General features: G+C 41.6%; 1 protein-coding gene across 1 annotated transcript in view; it reads left to right on the forward strand.

Annotated features, from left to right (window-relative positions):
* Positions 1–20,371, forward strand: part of LOC117475721 (probable E3 ubiquitin-protein ligase HECTD2) — a gene marked incomplete at its 3' end in the record, with an annotated part of 32,784 nt that extends 12,413 nt beyond the window's left edge. The window contains 13 exon segments of the mRNA XM_034122036.1: positions 1,438–1,502; positions 3,273–3,318; positions 4,124–4,233; positions 8,565–8,713; positions 10,641–10,764; positions 11,110–11,206; positions 11,549–11,656; positions 11,797–11,929; positions 15,556–15,587; positions 15,589–15,609; positions 15,612–15,647; positions 19,216–19,280; positions 20,278–20,371. Coding sequence (XP_033977927.1) covers positions 1,438–1,502; positions 3,273–3,318; positions 4,124–4,233; positions 8,565–8,713; positions 10,641–10,764; positions 11,110–11,206; positions 11,549–11,656; positions 11,797–11,929; positions 15,556–15,587; positions 15,589–15,609; positions 15,612–15,647; positions 19,216–19,280; positions 20,278–20,371 — 1,080 coding nt within the window.
* Between the last annotated feature and the right edge of the window lie 545 nt (positions 20,372–20,916).

Consider the following 20,916-nt stretch of genomic DNA (forward strand, 5'->3'; position numbering starts at 1 on the left):
TGACAGGATGTGATCTATTTTCTCGCCAAATATTCAAGTTACAATCTGGCGACGATATATCAAATGTCCAAAATGTATTAAAGTTATTTCATTTAAATAAAATCCCTTAAATGAAATAGAAGTAATGGGATCAGTGCTCCATTTTGGAGTTTAAAAAGAAATGTAAAAGGGGAAGAAAGAAGTAGAATGTTCAATAAATATAAAAATAATTCAATCATCAATTATCTTTAAATCAATTAAACCTAAAACCCTTCAAGCTGTAAGTACGTAAAGGTTAGATACTAGGGATGTAACGATATATCGAATATCGCGATATCGCGGTAAATAAATGTCTCAATACCGTCGTGAGACTGACAAAATCTACCGCGATTTTAAAAAAAAATTATAAAAAGATGTTTTAAACACATTTTTTTTTTTTTAAACCTTTATTTAACCAGGTGGTCCCATTGTAGTGTTGCACGGTGTACCGATACTTGAAAGGTACCGCGATACCCTGCCGTTAAAAACGTTACGATTCCTCCGTTTCATTAGTATCGGTACTTTAAGAATGACGGGGAAAAGTACTCCGGTGAGAAAGCGCTGTTTTAATAAGAGCCGTGTGTGTTCAGCGCTCTGCTTCCACTCTCTGCAGCCGTGCCTGCAGCCCCTCCCCTCTCAAGCGCGCTCTAAGTGCCTCCCCTCTCTCGTGCACGCGCTAGCTGCCAGAGCATGTGAGAAAACGAGAAGCTGCAAGTGGGAGTGCAACTGCCGCTGCGCCTCGGCTTGTTGACAAAAAAGACTATTATTATCGATCTCTTTTTCAAGAGAGACCTGTCCAACATGGCAGCAAGTAGGTTACAACATGAACATAACACAACAGATAACTCAAAAGGACATCGCATTTACAGGGCTACATTTACATACCTAGAGACATTGACAAGTACCAACAGTATATGTATATCTCGCCCTGTCAATAAGCCAAGAGAGACAATGCACAGTTTGACCCACTGCTGTCAGCCATGGACAAAGCATATCTCTCTGTCCCAGCAACATCAGTACCAAGCGAGAGAGTTTTCTCCACAGCAGGGGATATTGTAAACGCCCAAACATCCCAGGTCCTACCTGGAAATGTGGGCATGCTCATATTCCTAAAAACCTGTCTGATGATGCTGAGTGAGTGAGTGAGTTTGAGTTGAGTTACTTGAAAAACTAAAGTGAAACTTAATTTATTGTATTGCAGGGTCTGATTAAGATATTGTTGACACTTTAAAATACTACTAAAATGCTCAACAAATCAGATTTATTATTCAATATCGCGATAAATATCGTACCGTGAACTTTTTATCGCGATATTATCGTACCGTGAGTTTTTGGTATCGTTACATCCCTATTAGATACACATGTTTACTCTGCGTTTTGACTCTTCTGTCTTCTCAACGTGTTTCTCTCTGCGCTCAGCCTCAGGACATCCAGAAGTCGGTGCTGAAAGGAATCATCAACAGTCTGCTGAGGGAGTGGAAGGGGTGAGGCATGTCTTCAACATGTTGGGATGCATAGGGTTACAGAGGCAATACACAGGCAGAGCTGGGAAGTAACTAAGTACTTCTACTCAAGTACAAGATCTGAGTACTTCTACTTTTACTCAAGTACAAGATCTGAGTACTTCTACTTTTACTCAAGTACAAGATCTGAGTACTTCTACTTCTACTCAAGTACAAGATCTGAGTACTTCTACTTTTACTCAAGTACAAGATCTGAGTACTTCTACTTTTACTCAAGTACAAGAACTGAGTACTTCTACTTTTACTCAAGTACAAGAACTGAGTACTTCTACTTTTACTCAAGTACCAGATCTGAGTACTTCTACTTTTACTCAAGTATAAGATCTGAGTACTTCTACTTTTACTCAAGTACCAGATCTGAGTACTTCTACTTTTACTCAAGTACCAGATCTGAGTATTTCTACTTTTACTCAAGTACAAGAACTGAGTATTTCTACTTTTACTCAAGTACCAGATCTGAGTACTTCTACTTTTACTCAAGTACCAGATCTGAGTATTTCTACTTTTACTCAAGTACAAGAACTGAGTATTTCTACTTTTACTCAAGTACCAGATCTGAGTACTTCTACTTTTACTCAAGTACCAGATCTGAGTATTTCTACTTTTACTCAAGTACAAGAACTGAGTATTTCTACTTTTACTCAAGTACAAGAACTGAGTATTTCTACTTTTACTCAAGTACCAGATCTGAGTACTTCTACTTTTACTCAAGTACCAGATCTGAGTATTTCTACTTTTACTCAAGTACAAGAACTGAGTATTTCTACTTTTACTCAAGTACAAGAACTGAGTATTTCTACTTTTACTCAAGTACCAGATCTGAGTACTTCTACTTTTACTCAAGTACCAGATCTGAGTACTTCTACTTTTACTTAAGTACAAGATCTGAGTACTTCTACTTTTACTCAAGTACAAGAACTGAGTACTTCTACTTTTACTCAAGTACCAGATCTGAGTACTTCTACTTTTACTCAAGTACAAGATCTGAGTACTTCTACTTTTACTCAAGTACCAGATCTGAGTACTTCTACTTTTACTCAAGTACCAGATCTGAGTATTTCTACTTTTACTCAAGTACAAGAACTGAGTATTTCTACTTTTACTCAAGTACCAGATCTGAGTATTTCTACTTTTACTCAAGTACAAGAACTGAGTATTTCTACTTTTACTCAAGTACAAGAACTGAGTATTTCTACTTTTACTCAAGTACCAGATCTGAGTACTTCTACTTTTACTCAAGTACAAGAACTGAGTATTTCTACTTTTACTCAAGTATAAGATCTGAGTACTTCTACTTTTACTCAAGTACCAGATCTGAGTACTGCTACTTTTACTCAAGCACAAGATCTGAGTACTTCTACTTTTACTCAAGTACCAGATCTGAGTACTTCTACTTTTACTCAAGTACAAGATCTGAGTACTTCTACTTTTACTCAAGTACAAGATCTGAGTACTTCTACTTTTACTCAAGTACAAGATCTGAGTACTTCTACTTTTACTCAAGTACAAGATCTGAGTACTTCTACTTTGACTCAAGCACAAGATCTGAGTACTTTTACTCAAGTACAAGATCTGAGTACTTCTACTTTTACTCAAGTACCAGATCTGAGTACTTCTACCTCCTCTGTTCATAGGTACCTTGTTCCTGCAGACACAACATAACAACAGGAAAGTACTTTTTAAATGGCAGAGATTTATTCCAGATGTTTTTTGTGTGTGTTTTGTTTTCAGGCCTCGGACAAAAGACGACCTGCGAGCGTATTTCATTCTGGTTCAGGTGAGACTGAAACTCCCTAAAACTCACTCAAAGGTTTCCTGGTATAAAGATCAACTGGACTCACAATAAAAAAGTGGTAGTAAAAAAAAATTGAATAAACTACAAATATATAGCAATTTTGCTAGCTATATATGTATCCTCCCTACGTGTGTGTGTGTGTGTGTGTGTGTGTGTGTGTGTGTGTGTGGTGTCCTTTCTTTGATTTGATAAAATCCCGCTTCATCTTATTTCTGATCCCTCTCTCCACACACAGTATGATGTTGTCCCGTTTGACTCGCCTCGTCTTCCAACCAACCACACACACACACACACACACACACACACACACACACACACACACACACACACACACACACACACACACACACACACACACACACACACACACACACACACACACACACACACACACACACACACATGGTGTGGAGGTCATGTTGGAGTGGAGGACTGCTGGTTTCCTGTCTGATGATGACTCTCCCTCCTTTATAAACTATGAAAGCTACACATTCATTTATCTTCGTGTGTGTGTGTGTGTGTGTGTGTATGTCACCCTGTTAAGACTAAATGGACCTCTTTGGGATTATCTCAGTTATTATGTCAGGTGTTATTATTCCCTTTGCATCCAAACATTAATCTAACACACAGAGAGCGTCGTGTTCTCACTCTCAAAGTGACTCACGTCTCTGAAAAGCAAAACAAAACAACAGCCATTTAAACACAGCTGGATCTGATTAATGTGTGTGTGTGTGTGTGTGTGTGTGTGTGTGTGTGTGTGTGTGTGTGTGTGTGTGTGTGTGTGTAGAACCCGCAGTACTCCAGCACCAGCACCTATGTGATCTACGCTCACCTCCTGAGGCAGATCTCCTCTCTGTCCGAGGCCGACCACCACTACCTGGTCCACTGGCTGAAGAAGTAAGTGTGTGTGTGTGTGTGTGTGTGTGTGTGTGTGTGTGTGTATTGTGATATTACAATTGCAATATGATTGTCACATACGTTGCCTTTACCACACACACTGCACTCTTGATATAACAAAGCAGTACACAATAACACTTTAATAATTCTGCAGCCCTAGTTTGAACTTTTGATGTTTGTTTGCATCAAAGTTAGCTCTCCTTACTTGTATAGAGAGGCGAAGTCCCTCCCCTTCCGGTGGACCTCCATGGGACCTTATTTCGGAAAAGTTATGCATTGAAGTCAATGGAGAGAGAAAGATTATCTTTCGATCCCGTTTGAATTGTGCCACGAATTACACATATGATGTTTGTCAATTTAAAAGATAATTTTGCAAGTCAAAAAAATAATAATGTGTCGTGAAACTGTGAAGTAACACATTTGTTTGTGTGAAACGCTCAATGAACTACATCTCTGGTGAACAACACACGTCACCAAGATGGCCGTCACTACTGTCTTGTCAACACAAACGATTGACTACCCTCACTATCACCACAATGAAACACGTCCTGAAGAATGTCATGCAAAGCTGCCTGCCTGCCTGCCTTCCTTTGATTCTCTCTGAACTGCCTGGTCGTTTTAATGTTTAATGTCAACCATTTGTGCAGATAGCATGAAGTAGAAAAGATCGCCGATGCTAACGTTAGCGTTAGCATTTCTCCCCCGGAATTAAATGGTGTATTATAGAATGATCACACCGGTGACAGTACTATTCAAAGGGTTCACGAAATATGACTACTACTCTTACTGTTTAACATTTTGGGTTACTTAATGTTACTTCATGTTAAGGCTAATAAAAATGACAAGGCTGTAATGCTAACTAACGTGCTAGCTACTAGCTAGGTAGCTAACTTGATCAAGCCACTCCTGGTCGTTTCATCAGACGGGAAGCAAAAGAACGAGCAAGACCCATTGCTGGTATGATAACAACCTGGTACTAAGCACACAGGCATCTTGTTAAAGTTATCTTATCTTAGCCAGCGCCATATAGATAGATTATATCTATATTGCGCTGATCTTAGGTATCTGAATGGTGGAGGAAAACAATTGTGACATCACTTACGCGACTCTGGGATTTGTAGTCTTTCTAGTTACGTATTTTTCATAGTCTTATATTTCAACAGTTTTACGACAAACTGTGACTTTTTTGACATGGAAATTGATTTTTTAAGTTTGACAAACATCATATGTGTAATTCATGGCACAATTCAAACGGGATCGAAAGATAAGTTTTCTCTCCCCATTGACTTCAATGCATAATTTTTCCGAAATAAGGTCCCATACCCCGGAAGTAAGTGGGAGGGACTTCGCCACTCTATAGACCTCTCACCCTCTTCTCTTCTTCACTATCTCTTTCTTCATCAGTAGGAATCGAGCCAAGGGGTTTTTTCTGTATCTTCGTATATGTTATATCATCTCAGGTTTAGTCGTATGTTTAATGGAGTATAAATCCCTCTGAGAGGAGTATGTTAGTGAGGCTGTGTTAGCAACGTGGAGCTCTTTATCTCCTGTCAGCTGCTGATGGAGTGTGTGATGTACATTCAGAGTGTTTCCATCTCCAATCAGCTCTGATGAATCTCTCTGGTCTTCTGCTGCAAAGCCACAACTCCTGACCAACTGCAGACGCTCAGATTCTTCCTAACAACCCACTCGTTTTTCCTCTCTAACTCGAGGAGGGTCATGTGTCTTACGTCCTCAAATATGCTTCATCATATAGACTATTATCATCACACTCATTGTTATATACACAAAGACGTAAGAAGTATTCAGATCCTTTACTTCAGTAGAATAATACACTAAAGTACAAGTTAAAGTCCTGCATTAGCCGCTTTCACACCAAGTACTTTGCCGTACTTAGTTCCCAGCTCAGTTCAGATCGCGTTCACACCGGAATAACGCCTTAGGCGTTGTGCACACGGGAACGTTTGCGTTTATGCACAGTATGCGTTTTCAAAAAAGTCTTCCGTTCACATGCATACGTTTCATTTAACGTGTCTGTTCAAACGAGGCCGCTGGACACGCTGTAGTACATATGCCGGGACTGTAAGTGGCGCTGTAACTTCCGCCAAAATACACCAAAAGCCGCGAAGAAGAGCAGCCCGAGCAGCCCCGCCACAATGTTGCCATGGCTACCCTTCTGTTTAAGCCCCGCGGTGTATTTAGCAACATGTAGTTCATGTAATTCTCCATGTCCACTTGTTGCTGATGGTTGTGGTAGAGGAGCTGTAGATTTTGCACTAATATCTGTAGCATGGTCAGTAGCAGTAGCACTAGCAGTAGCTACTGACAGGAGGAAGTGTGTGTGGCGATTGCTGGTATTCAGCGGGATATAGTAATTTCCTCAGCATGTAAATAGATGGATAAATGCAACGGGGAAGTTAACTGAAAGAAACCGAATCTGTGGATATTGCATCGACCGACCAAGAAGCACGTCTCCGTGGAGAGGACGGCTCAGAAAGAGAGATATTCTCTACAAACACCGGGTGAGATCGCTCCTCTGGGACACGCCGGTCCTCGTGTTTCCTTTTTTTGTGTGGATTATAGCCTGAATAGGCCTACAAACATTTCTCTTTTTGCCGCCGACGGGCGCAGGAGCAATGAACAATAATGGCCTGGATTAGGCAGTAAAGACAATTTTGGTGTATCGCAGAGCGGACTGTTTAATTTTGTTTGTGTTGTTTGGCTGGAAAATTGTCAATATAATGGATCAATGCATGAAATCTGACTCTGTTTATTTTGTTTAAGGAGTATATTGGGCGTTAATAATTCTGGTTTGCCTTTTATAATATTATTTCATTCAAGAACCCCTTGTGCATTTAATTAACACAGCTATTTTTGATAGTTGATCGTGACAGATGGCTACTGGCCATGCTACAGCAGTGAGCAGCAGAGGTCGGGAGAGGTGGGGTGAGGCTATCGTTATTTTTTCAGGAAATATTCGTATAGAGGTGATTACACGGACTCGTTTGACCCCCCAGAGAGTTTTGTTTGCAAATCTATCCACCTTGGGACCCGTTATCGTTTGTGGGGTCAGTTTCTATCGGCCTCGTGTAAATAATAGGGCTATACGCACGAGAAACTATGCAGATACAAGCAGTTTTGTCCTCGTGTAAACGGCACCTAAGTCCCTGAGGGAAGATTACGCAAAATGAGCCGCTGACGTCACTTCTTCTTCTTCTGCTTTGGGTTTACTGGCAGGCGGCAAACAACTTCACGGTGTATACTGCCACCCGGAGTCCCCGGCCGGAAGTCCCCGGAGTTGGGGACTGGCTTCAGTAGAAGCTGCTGGGACTCCCAGCAGCTTCTACTGAAGCCTTCAGAGTAAATCGCCAGAACGCCGACACCTCCTCATCTCCACCGCTCCCATGTTTTATTTGTGTTGCCATAAGTTAGTCTCTCTCCGTTGGTGCGCTGGGCGAATGCTGATGCTAATAATGCTAATGCCAGCAAATAAAATGGCAGCTTCACAAAACTTTTCTGAGTTTTACGGGGCGTGGTTTGCAATTCGCCCAGCCAATAGAAATTGGTACTTTTTCTCCCCAGGAAAGTACCAAAGTACTCTTTTTGGTGTGAACGCAAAACTCCAGGAACTATCGGAACTAAACGGGAAAAGTACTCCAGTGTGAAAGCCCCTATTGAGAATGGTACTTGAGTAAAAGTATGATCAGGAAAATATACTTCAAGTATTAGAAGTAAAAGTACTAATTGAAGAAACATTTATTAAGAGTATTTATTGAATTGTACGTCTCCTGTTCTTCCTTTCGTAACATAGTGACATCACGCTCCTATTAGCTAGCTCCAATACATTGTACGTTAAGGGGCGGGACATCTCTAAGCGGTTGACCAATCACAGAGCAGACTGGGCTCTGGTTTCAGACAGAGGGTGAAAAGAGGTGCTCCAGCACAGGCAGTTTATATATATATTAAAATGTAGTTGTTACAGTCTACAGCTCGTATTTCAAGAGGTGGTATCAAAAAGCATTCCCTAATAACCAACACTATTTAAAGTCACAATCATTTAAAAGTATTTCATGTACTCCTTTGTGTAGAGACAGAATCAAACATAGGTCTTTGTGTAGTTTACATCGAGTGATTTGCTTTAAATTACAGGTTCTATATAAAATAAATGTTCCCGTGCAGCGGCTATTTCTGAGCACGTGTTTATTTCAGTGACTCTGCAGATCCAGCAGTTTGGACTCTGCCAGGATGCTAACTGTGTGTGTGTGTGTGTGTGTGTGTGTGTGTGTGTGTGTGTGTGTGTGTGTGTGTGTGTGTGTGTGTGTGTGTGTCAGGCTGTCTGCGCGGCGTTTCAGGCAGCTGGTGGAGCGCCTCCTTCAGTTCATCTCGACTCGTCTGTTTCCTGCAGAGCCCGATGAACTTCCTCCTCTCACAAAGTGCTCCTGGTGGATCCCCTCTGCCACCAAAGTGCTCAGCCTGTTCAGTGAGACACACACACACACACACACACACACACACACACACACACACACACACACAACACACACACACACACAACACACACACACACACACACACACACACACACACACACACACACACACACACACACACACACACACACACACACACACACACACACACACACACACACACACACACACACACACACACACACAATCTCAGCCTGCAAGCTGCATAATTAAATCTCAACCTTTCACACAGTAACCCACTTACAAGTTTAAACTGCCAATTATAGATATTTCAATTATTAACACACACACACACACACACACACACACACACACACACACACACACACACACACACACACACACACACACACACACACACACACACACCACACACCAACACACACACACACACACACACACACACACACACCACACACACACCACACACACACACACACACACACACACACACACACACCACCACACACACACACACCACACACACACACACACGAGTCCAAGTCACTCTCGAGTCACCACTCTTCGAGTCCGAGTCCAAGTCCGAGTCACCAAGGGAGAGTCGTAGTCGAGTCCGAGTCCAAGTCTGAGTCACCCAAGGAGTGTCCGAGTCGAGTCCGAGTCCGAGTCATCATTACCTGTGTTCGAGTCCGAGTCCAAGTCCGAGTCACCATTACCTGTGTTCGAGTCCGAGTCCAAGTCCGAGTCACCTAAGAAGAGTCCAAGTCAAGTCCGAGTCACAAGTCTTCATGTATTAATCTTCGTGGATATATGTGTTGAAATGTAGCTGCTCCTCTACATTGCTTTTATCCTGTCATGTTATACTAATCTGTCTATTGAACTGCTGTGAAGCGAGTTTGGCTACAATTCTTGTAATAGGTGCTATACAAATATAAAGCTTATTACTAATATTAATATTATTATTATTATTATTATATATAAATAAACTATGTTTAAAATGAGTTACAAATATAATCACTTCTCTAAAAGGTATGCCAATATTTTCCTATGGTAAAGTTTTCGTTTTGCACTTTTATTTTGATAGTAATAAGATCGGGACTCTTATTTTGAAGGAACTTTTACCGGTTAAATCGGTTTACTGATAAAGATTTAGCCCCAGAAAGCACATGGCTACTTAGCATGCAAAATGACGTCATTCTGCATGTTAAGTAGCCGTGTGCTTTCGTGTTATCGGCTGAATCTTTATTTATTGATTAGATCACGTTACTCTGATGATAGTGTTCAAGACAGCCTATATGTCTGAACTCGATGTTTAGAGTAATGTGTTACGGAGCCTTCTCTTCAATATTGTTTCCACATAGAGCATTTTGCGCTGCTCTTTTCCAATGTGGAAGCAGAATGTGTGAAAGCATACAGCACGATGCGGGGTGTGTCTCTAGACATCTTTAGACTGGAATAGCGGGGCCCAGTACGTGAACTAGCCTCGCAGCCGGTGCACACGCCAGGATAGAGGACATCAGACTCCATAGAAAACTTGCTCGAGTCCAAGTCGGAGCGTCAATGTACAAGTCGAGTCCGAGTCATCGTGGGGGGAAAAATGCACGAGTCCGAGTCCGAGTCCAAGTCAGCGTACGCGATAATTCACGAGTCCGAGTCCGAGTCCAAGTCATCGTGTGCGAGAATTCACGAGTCCAAGTCCGAGTCGCGTCAATCAGTGCGCGAGTCCGAGTCGAGTCACGAGTCCCGAAAATCGGCACTCGAGTCCGACTCGAGTCCGAGTCCAGGACTCGAGTACTCCATCTCTGGACAGTATATACAGTATACGATACTTCCCCACAAAAACACAGAAACTAAAATATACGTATTGAGCGTTGAACTTAAACATAAAAATGGACACCTGTATATTTATTGAGAATGAAAACATACCGTCTTTATTTCTTCCCTTCCTGTCCTCAGACGCAGCCAACAGCGTCTCCTCGACTCCCATCATGCCTTTCACCGACTTCTACAACATAACCCTGGAGCACATCGACTTCATGGAGGAGTATCGGACCTGGCAGAGCTACGGAAACTCAAACAGGTCAGATCTCTGCGGACCGATGGGAGATAAGATAAGATAAGATAAGATAAGATTAGATTAGATTAGATTAGATAAAATAAGATAAGAAGTTCTTTGTTGATCCCAATTTGGGAAATGTTTGCAAATGACCGCAAAGTGCCTCGATCCCTTGTAGTCTGCCAGCGAAATATAACATACCTCTGGAATGTCAAAAGCGACCAATCGGAATCGAGTATTTAAATGAGCCGTGCAATAACTCCCAATAGAGAACATGCATCCAGAGTTCTATGTTCTTAGTGAAAGTACAATATAATATAAACAAAGCACGGGTTATTAACTTCACATTTTCCTCTCGTCTCCCTTCAGGTTTTCCTTCTGTCAGTTTCCCTTCATCCTGTCCACGGTGGTGAAGAAAGCCATCATCCAGAAAGACTCAGAGCAACAGATGATCAGCCAGGCCAGGGTGACACACACACACACACACACACACACACACACACACACACACACATACACACATATGTACTTTGTGGAACATCATTTTGTGCGAGCAAGAACCTTACTTTCAAAATGTCCCTTATTATGTGCAAGCATTTATGCGAGAAACAACAGACTACTAACTTGTGTGTGTGTGTGTGTGTGTGTGTGTGTGTGTGTGTGTGTGTGTGTGTGTGTGTGTGTGTGTGTGTGTGTGTGTGTGTGTGTGTGTGTGTGGTGTGTGTGTGTGTGTGTGTGTGTGTGTGTGTGTGTGTGTGTGTGTGTGTGTGTGTGTGTGTGTGTGTGTGTGTGTGTGTGTGTGTTGCAGCAAAGCCTGGTCAGTAAGGTTTCTCGCAGGCAGAGAGTGGACATGAACCTTCTGTTTCTCAACATTAAAGTACGACGAGCACAACTCCTCAGCGACTCACTGGATGAGGTTAGTGCACACACACACACACACACACACACACACACACACACACACACACACAATTTTGATGTTAAATGTTGTTATTTTTTGTTCGGTCTCAAGTTAAATTTCTTTTTAAAATTAAATATTCTCTGTGTGTTCTCCAGTTGACGAGGAAGCGGTGCGACCTGAAGAAGAAGCTAAGGGTCACGTTTGTGGGCGAGGCAGGGCTGGATATGGGCGGTTTGACGAAGGAGTGGTTTCTGCTGCTGGTGAGACAGATATTCCACACTGACTACGGTGAGAACATGTTCAGAAAGCTCTTTATTTTTCTCAAAACTGACCTCATTTACTGAGATTCATCTTCAGATCTGACCTAAAGGGCCCAGATTCTGCTCGTTTCAGGTTCATATTAGTATTTGTTTCCATGTCTCCATGCTTTAATGTTCAAACAGCTCTTTATTTTTCTCATACTGCCTGTGCTGCAGCACCTCTTTTCACCCTCTGTCTGAAACCAGAGCCCAGTCTGCTCTGATTGGTTAGCTGGCCGGCTCTGTTGTGATTGGTCAACCAGCGAGCGTCACTATGTTCCGGAACTTTGGGATTTAAAGGCCCGGCCCCGGACACACCAATCTGACACCAAAGAACTCACACAGACGGACCCCCGACTGTTGTGTCGCCTCGCGTCTCTGCGTCTTGGCCATGTGTCGCACTGGAACACACCGCAAAGACTTCAGCCGACGGCCAAGAAGCACGTACGAACTGCGCATGCGTGAGTGGCAATAACTCTCCTTACCAGCAGGCGGTGGTAGTGTGTATTCGTCATTCAAAAGAGGCAACAACCGGAAGACAGACTGCGTGATACACCGAGAGAAGAAGAACAGACTGCGTGATATAAACAAACAACAAATAGCATGTGCGTTCCATTTTCACTCTACAGCCAGAAGCTCATGGGGCTTTCCCCAACCTGTGTCGAGAGCTGGAGTTAAATGAAATCTCAGATTGGCCTTCTTAATCGTTTGTTTGGGTCCCTCACTTCCGTTTCGCTTCTCATGCACTGATTCGCTAGCCGAACAGCCAATCAGAGTGATTTCTTTTGGCCGAAAAGGCGTCGGCCCGGCTGAAAAGACCCGACGGTGCGGGACACACCAATCTGAGTAGGGCGTGTCGACGCTCATCGTCGGCCTGACGCCCACCGACGCCGATAATCGGCCTGGTGTGTCCGTGCCTTTAGCCGTTGCAGACCATTTACATGCACTAACACCTACAGAAACCAGCGGTGGAAAAGATTCATTATTCTGCGACTTTATTCTCCTTCACTCCGACTTATTTTAGGTTCTGAGGAAAAATTCAACATTTGAAAAAAAAGTTAAAATTCTTTGAAAGATTCAAAATTCCGAGAAAAAGTCAAAAAAAATAATAATAATAATTCTGAGGAAAAAAGTCAGATTTCTGAACATTTAAATAATAGGTCAAAACTTCTGAGAAAAATGTAAATAATTGGGAAAAAAGTGAAAATCTGAAAAAAAATCTAAATCTTAGGAAAAGTTTACGAATCTGAAAAAATACCTAATTTGAGTAAAAGTAAAAACAATTAATAATAATCTAAGAAAAATAGTCAGATTTCGGAATAATGTGACAAAAGTGAAAATTCTGAGAAAAAAAAAATCTAAGTTTGAGAAAAAGGTGAAAATGCTGAGAAGTCAACATTTGTAAGAAAAGGGGGAAAATATTCAGAGAAACTGTAAAGGGGAAACCCCCTAAAGCAGAGTAGGTCTCTTTATCTTATCTTATTGAAAAGTAACAGGAGAAGCTGCTGTTATAGAAGTACAGAGTATTATCATTTTGGATTCAAACTGACCTGGTGGTCTCATTCCCTCGACTTATATAACCATCTCCATGAAACAGCTTCAATCCAGAGAGCAGAGAAACTAGAGAGTAAAGAAACTAAAGGAGTGGAGACGTTTCCACGGGGAATCACGGATAACGCTGACAGTCTGGAGGGAAATCCAGTTTGATGCAAAGTGAATGAAAGGGAAGCCAAGCGTATGAAGAAACAGGCGGGAAAATAAAATCCGATTTGTATTCACGGAAAGTACATTTTTGTTAGACGGACGTTCAGTGTCGGTTTCTGGAGACTCATGTGAACTCACATCGCTTCATATGACCAGGAGGGTTACTCTAAACATGCAATCCATACAGTTACGAAACATATCAGTCGAATTCATTCAATGTGTCCCACAGAGTTAGATTACCTTGTTACAGGCAGACGTTCTTTCTTTGAAATGGTTTTGGCTACGATTATCAAACAATCAGACGATTTATAACATCCGTCAAAACAAACAAAATGTGCAAACATAAAGATAGAGAAAAAAAAATAAAAACACTATTAGATAAAGGGCATGACCCATTATATTATCAAATAAAAATGGACAGTTATACAATGATACTAAAGCCACGCATTTGGGTGCGAAAAAGCAGAAGCAGCAGCCGCAGGCAGCACGTATTTATAAACTAAATGAAGTGTAACCATTTAGACTAACCCTCAGACATCAAATAGTGATTTCTCCATCTGTTTCCACGTTGTTTCGTTCTCTCTGCGTTGGTGTGTGTGTTAGCGTCTCCTCTCTGTCTCTCCTCTGCTCGACTCGTTCTTTCATCCTCGCTCCGTCTTTCCATCCTTTCGCGGTCGTCTGGTTTTTCGGTGCCATAGGGACGTCGGCCCAGAGAAGAAACACACTCAATGAGAGCTGTGTTTCCCTCATTAGCAGCGAGGGAAAGCCCCCGTCTCAGCCTCAACACAACACAACACACACAACACACACACACACACCACACACCACACACACACACACACATAAAGAAATCCACACTCCGCTGCAACACGGGCAGGTGTACACACACACACACCCCACACACACACAACAACACACACCCACACACACAGGCTCTTTTATGCATGCAGCGGTGTCAGTTTCTGGGTTGTTGGAGATGTGCGGCTACCAGATGTGCTGGAAAGCTTCTTTGTTCTGCGTAAAGCTCCTCTCACGTCTCTTTGTGTCGCTCTGACTCTCGCTGCTGACAGCTGATGATGAAGGCAGAGGGAAAATAGCAACGAGATCAGAGTTTTTCAATAGCAGACTGATTTTTGAATTCTGAGAAAAAAGTCCAATTCTGAGAAATAGTTCAGATTTCTGAAGCATTTTTTATAATAAAAAGTCCAATTCTAATAAAAAAAAATTAAACTTATTTGAAATACTAAATTCTCATTTGAGAAAAAAAGATCAACATTTGAGAAAAAATTCTGACCAAAATGTAAAAAAGTGAAATTTCTGAGAAAAAGTCAGATTTCTGTAAAACTAGAAATTTGAGAAAACATTTCAAAATTCTGAAAAAGAAAACAAATTGAGAAAAAAGACAAAATTCTGAGAAAATTACAAAGACATTCTTTTGTCGTGAAAAAAAATTCAAAATTCTGAGAAAAAGTCAGAATATTGATAAAAAGTAAAAAAAAAGTTTTACAAAGAAAGAAAGAGTAAACATTCTGAGACAAAAGTCATTATCTGGTTTACAATGTGTACAAAGAGCTGTACAGTGTTTTAATGGAGAGGCTGGAAGCAGCTGGACTGATACTTTTATAATAATGCATGAAATAACAAAAGTTTATATCCCCTTACTTAATGAAGCTTCATAGCTCAAAGTTTTAAGCCCGCAACTCTCATAGCGCCGTATTCAGCGATAAAGCTAAACGAAGCCATGCGTACAATAAAGAGTGGTTTGGATTAGAGTCGTTAAAAGGGTTTTTGGAATGTGTTTTTGGTTACATAAAGCACATTGAATTGCCTTGTGTCTGTAATGTGCTATATAAATAAATAAATTCAACTTTATTCATTTGAAGGAATTTGCTAACGTCATTTTGTTTTCAGGGATGTTCACCTACATGAAGGACTCGCGCTGCCCATTGGTTCAGCAGCTGGAAAGTGTTGACAACTATTCAGAGTACCAGTTAGTCGGGACTGTATCCTTCATTAAACACGCACGCACGCACGCACGCCCGCACGTCACGCACGCACGCACGCACGCACGCACGCACGCACGCACGCACGGCACGCACGCACGCACACACACACACACACACACTGTTCTCTTTCACTCCCCACCCTCTCTACTTTCACACACTATAACATTCCTCTCTTCTAAACCCCAGAGGAGTAGGAGATGCTATATTATGTGTGTTTCGGCTGTGGTTCTGCACACGCAACGCCTTGTATGTCGTATTAAATATGGTTTTATTCAGCAGAGAATATAGAATAAAACAGACAAGGTTTCACGCTGGAACATTTCTCCAAAACAGAACGACCTCAGTGATTTTATACACTCTTAAATACGGGATAATGTGCAGCGAGGCGGGCATTAATGAAAGCAGAACACCGACGCTGCACATTGTAACGCTTATTACACGTCAATATACTTAATAAAACAACCACTTTACCGTCAATATAGATTTCAAAAGATATTATTGCTTCCATTAAGAAAAAAATAGTCTGTTCCCTTCAGTGTTTACTTCCTGTCTGTCTTCTTCTGCTGTTCCCTTTAGTGTTTACTTCCTGTCTGTCTTCTTCTGCTGTTCCCTTTAGTGTTTACTTCCTGTCTGTCTTCTTCTGCTGTTCCCTTTAGTGTTTACTTCCCGTCTGTCTTCTTCTGCTGTTCTCTTTAGTGTTCACTTCCTGTCTGTCTTCTTCTGCTGTTCCCTTTAGTGTTCACTTCCCGTCTGTCTTCTTCTGCTGTTCCCTTTAGTGTTTACTTCCTGTCTGTCTTCTTCTGCTGTTCCCTTTAGTGTTCACTTCCTGTCTGTCTTCTTCTGCTGTTCCCTTTAGTGTTCACTTCCTGTCTGTCTTCTTCTGCTGTTCCCTTTAGTGTTCACTTCCCGTCTGTCTTCTTCTGCTGTTCCCTTTAGTGTTCACTTCCCGTCTGTCTTCTTCTGCTGTTCCCTTTAGTGTTCACTTCCCGTCTGTTAGAGTAGCGTAAGTAGCAGAACCCTGAAAAGTTCAAATTGACCAATCAGAATCCAGTATTCAACAAAACCGTGTAATAACAGTATAGGGGTCGGATTACAAAAACACATCATCACCGCACCGCTCTATAAAGATGCTTTGTGTCTCTTTTTCAAGTATTTGTTGTTTCACATTAACAGTAAAAGTGTGTTCTTGTCGTCCTGCAGCTCTCAGACAGCTGCACATTCTTTCCTCCACTTGCAGCTTGTTTGAGCAGGAAATTAGCCTCTTTAGCTCAACACTTACGCTAACTACACCGTGTGTGTGTGTGTGTGTGTGTGTGTGTGTGTGTACCTACATGCATCAGAAAGTCAAAAAAACTAAGGAATAAGAAATCTAGAGAATATGTACATGAAATATTCATATATCACTTTTTATTTCATAGTTTACAAATACTGCGTCCTCGCTGTTGTTTCTGCTGGTCTGTAAATGTACTTTTAGGGTTGTGTGTGGTGTGTGTGTGTGTGTGTGTGTGTGTGTGTGTGTGTGTGTGTGTGTGTGTGTGTGTGTGTGTGTGTGTGTGTGGTGTGTTGTGGTGTGGTGTGTGGTGTTGTGTGTGTGTTGTGGTGTGTGGTGTGAGCTAATGTATCAACCTCTTGTTCCTGTTTGGTCGTCATGGTAGCTTCTCCTCACTATGGAGATGACGAGCTGCAGAGAAAAGGAAAGAGAGAGTGGTGTGTGTGTGTGTGTGTGCGCTCTGTCTCCCCCCTCTTGTTCCTGTTTGGTCGTCATGGTAGCTTCTCCTCACTATGGAGATGACGAGCTGCAGAGAAAATGTGAAAGAGAGAGAGAGTGAGAGAGAGAGAGAGAAGTGATATGCATAGATAGAGTAAACAACAACAAACACTGAGGAGAGGGGGGTCTCTCTCGTTAAAGCGCAGTTTAAGGATGCGTTGCACTTTATATCTTCATTAATACCGTTACACCACTTGTAATACGCACCTTTGTATATGTTAACTGTAGTGTGGCGTACACACTTTTACTCAGAACTATTTATACAAACCTGAGAAATGAAACAAAAAATGTGGAATAAAAAGAAAACACAATAATTTATTTAATTTAATAATCTTTTATTGAACATTTTATTACTTATATTTCTTATGTTTATTTACATGTTTGTGTTTATTATGTTGCGCATATGCTGTAATTCTGTGTGTACTGGCTAATTCAATAGGAAATGTGCTTATAGTTATAGTAGATTTAAGGTAGATTGGTCTTTGTTTACTGAGTTGTATCGCCTTCATGTCTCCAGGAGCTGTTGAGACAACACTGAGAAACAGAGCGGCCATGATGAAGAGAGAGAGAGATTTATTCATGCTGTCCCATAAAGAAGGTGTGTGTGTGTGTGTGTGTGTGTGTTTGTGTGTGTGTGTGTGTGTGTGTGTGTGTGTGTGTGTGTGTGTGTGTGTGTGTGGTGTGTGTGTGTTGTGTGTGTGTGTGTGTGTGTGTGGGTGTGTGTGTGTGTGTTGTGTGTGTGTGTGGTGTGTTTGTGTGTGTGGTGTGTGTGTGTTGTGTGTGTGTGTGTGTGTGTGTGTGTGTGTGTTGTGTGTGTGTGTGTGTTTGTGTGTGTGTGGTGTGTTGTGTGGTGTGTGTGTGTGTGTGTGTGATGGTGTGTGTTTTGGTGTGTGTGTGTGTGTGTGTGTGTGTGTGTGTGTGTGTGTGTGTGTGTGTGTGTGTGTGTGTGTGTGCGCGCGCGTGTGCGTGCGTGTGTTTGTTTGACTTCATAATGACCTTTAATGGTTCTGGTAATTGTACAGTTCATGTTTGTTTTTTTGTGTGTCGCCTACCTGTAATCAGTAGTGTTCAGATCACACACACACACACACACACACACACACACACACATAACCTACACACACAATTACACCACATATGGTCACCACATGTTGCAGCTATGAACACTCGGTGTATGTATGTGTGTGTGGGGGGGTGTGTGTGTTTGATCTGAACACTACTACTCAAGTTGAACCTTGTATTTAAACATAACATTATTGCTTTCATCTAACCAATGTGAAATCTCAAACTACAAACACTACTATTACTACTACTACTGCTACTACTTATACTACAAACACTACAACTACTGCTATTACTACTACTACTTATACTGTAGTAGTAGTAGTAGTAGTAGTAGTTGTAGTAGTGTTTGTAGTACAAACACTACTACAACTACTGCTACTACTACTTATACTACAAACACTACTACTACTACTTATACAGTAAATACTACTACTACAAACACTACTACTACTACTTATAGTGCAAATACTACTACACTAGTAAAGGTTTTCTGAGCCTGCATTCTCTCTAACGTCCAGCAGGGGGCGACGCCACACTAGAAGGTCCATGAGAAACAATGAGCCCACTTTGATATATAACCCTCAGTCTTTATTTTCCTCATGCTTTAAGTTCTTAATAATCTATTTAAAGTCTTATTAAATACAGCTATGATGTAATTTAGTGAATTAAATCTAATTATTGTCTCATATGGAGTCAAAAACAGAGTTCTCCTCCTTAACTCCATGTTCTCAGCTGATGGGCTTAGCGTTTATAACAGCATCGCTCCTGGGACATCACTTCCCCCTCTACTGCTACAGGTAGGTGTGTGTTGTGTGTGTGTGTGTGTGTGTGTGTGTGATGTGTGTGTGGTGTGGTGTGTGTGTGTGTGTGTGTGTGGTGTGTGTGTGTGTGTGTGTGTGTGATGGTGTGTGTGTTGGTGTGTGTGATGGTGTGATGTGTGTGTGTGTGTGTGTGGTGTGTGGTGTGTGTGTGTGTGTGTGTGTGTGTGTGTGTGTGTGTGTGTGTGTGGTGTGTGTGTGTGTGTGGGTGTGTGTGTGTGTGTGTGTGTGTGTGTGGTGTGTGCTGTGTGTGTGTGTGGCCTGGCATTACTATCCTTGTGGGGACCTGAAATATGTTTACACAGTCACGGTGGGACTCACATTCCCTTATGGGGACATAATGGAGGTCCCCATAAGGAGAATCATTAATTTTAGGGTGAAGACTTGGTTAGGGTAAGGGTTAGGGAGGCATGTGTTGGTTATGGTTAAGGTTAGGATACGTCTCCAGGAAATACATGTAAGTCAATGTAATGTCCCCTGAAGTGATGTATACATGGTATGTGTGTGTGTGTGTGTCTGTCTATGTGTGTGTGTTGTGTGTGGTCTGTCTATGTGTGTGTGTGTGTGTGTGTGTGTGTGTGTGTGTGTGTGTGTGAAGCAATGAAAAGGTGCTTTATAAATTGAATTTATTATTATTATTATTATTATTATTATTATTATAGTATAACAGTATACCCATAGTTGGTAGGCATGTATTGAATGCAACATCTGTAAGCAAAGGCAGCAGAAGTAACATACAAATAGGCAAATACTATTGATTCGTGGGTCAATTTATAAATATTCCTGAGTAATGTGACAAGTCATGGTTTAGTGTATTCACTGCTGGAGGGGCAACATTTGGGGGAAAAGATTAGGAGTCTACATTTAAAATGTTGCTCTCAATTACAAAATCAAAACGTTTCCTTTATGCTATCGGAGCTGTTGCAATAACAAGAGGAATGCCATTTTTTTTATTCCTGATCCTCCTCCCTTACAGGAAGCTCCTGACTCCGCCCACTGTACCATGTGACCCGAACGCATCCATCGGCATGGCAACTGCCACCCTGGACGACCTGCAGCAGATCATGCCGGTATGAAAGTCAGCGCAAATTTAAAGCATAAGTAATAAACAAAAATAAAAACAATACTAACCGCATCAGCAGGAGAGGACTCTTTAAAGAAGAGACACTACATACTGATATACACCTGAACATCAGCAGGAGAGGACTCTTTAAAGAAGAGACACTACATACTGATATACACCTGAACATCAGCAGGAGAGGACTCTTTAAAGAAGAGACACTACATACTGATATACACCTGAACATCAGCAGGAGAGGACTCTTTAAAGTAGAGACACTACATACTGATATACACCTTAACATCAGCAGGAGATGACTCTTTAAAGTAGAGACACTACATACTGATATACACCTGAACCTCAGCAGGAGAGGACTCTTTAAAGTAGAGACACTACATACTGATATACACCTGGACATCAGCAGGAGAGGACTCTTTAAAGAAGAGACACTACATACTGATATACACCTGAACATCAGCAGGAGAGGACTCTTTAAAGTAGAGACACTACATACTGATATACACCTGAACATCAGCAGAGAGGACTCTTTAAAGT

The sequence above is a fragment of the Trematomus bernacchii genome, unplaced genomic scaffold (genome assembly GCF_902827165.1).
Source record: "Trematomus bernacchii unplaced genomic scaffold, fTreBer1.1, whole genome shotgun sequence".
Classification (NCBI taxonomy): domain Eukaryota; kingdom Metazoa; phylum Chordata; class Actinopteri; order Perciformes; family Nototheniidae; genus Trematomus; species Trematomus bernacchii.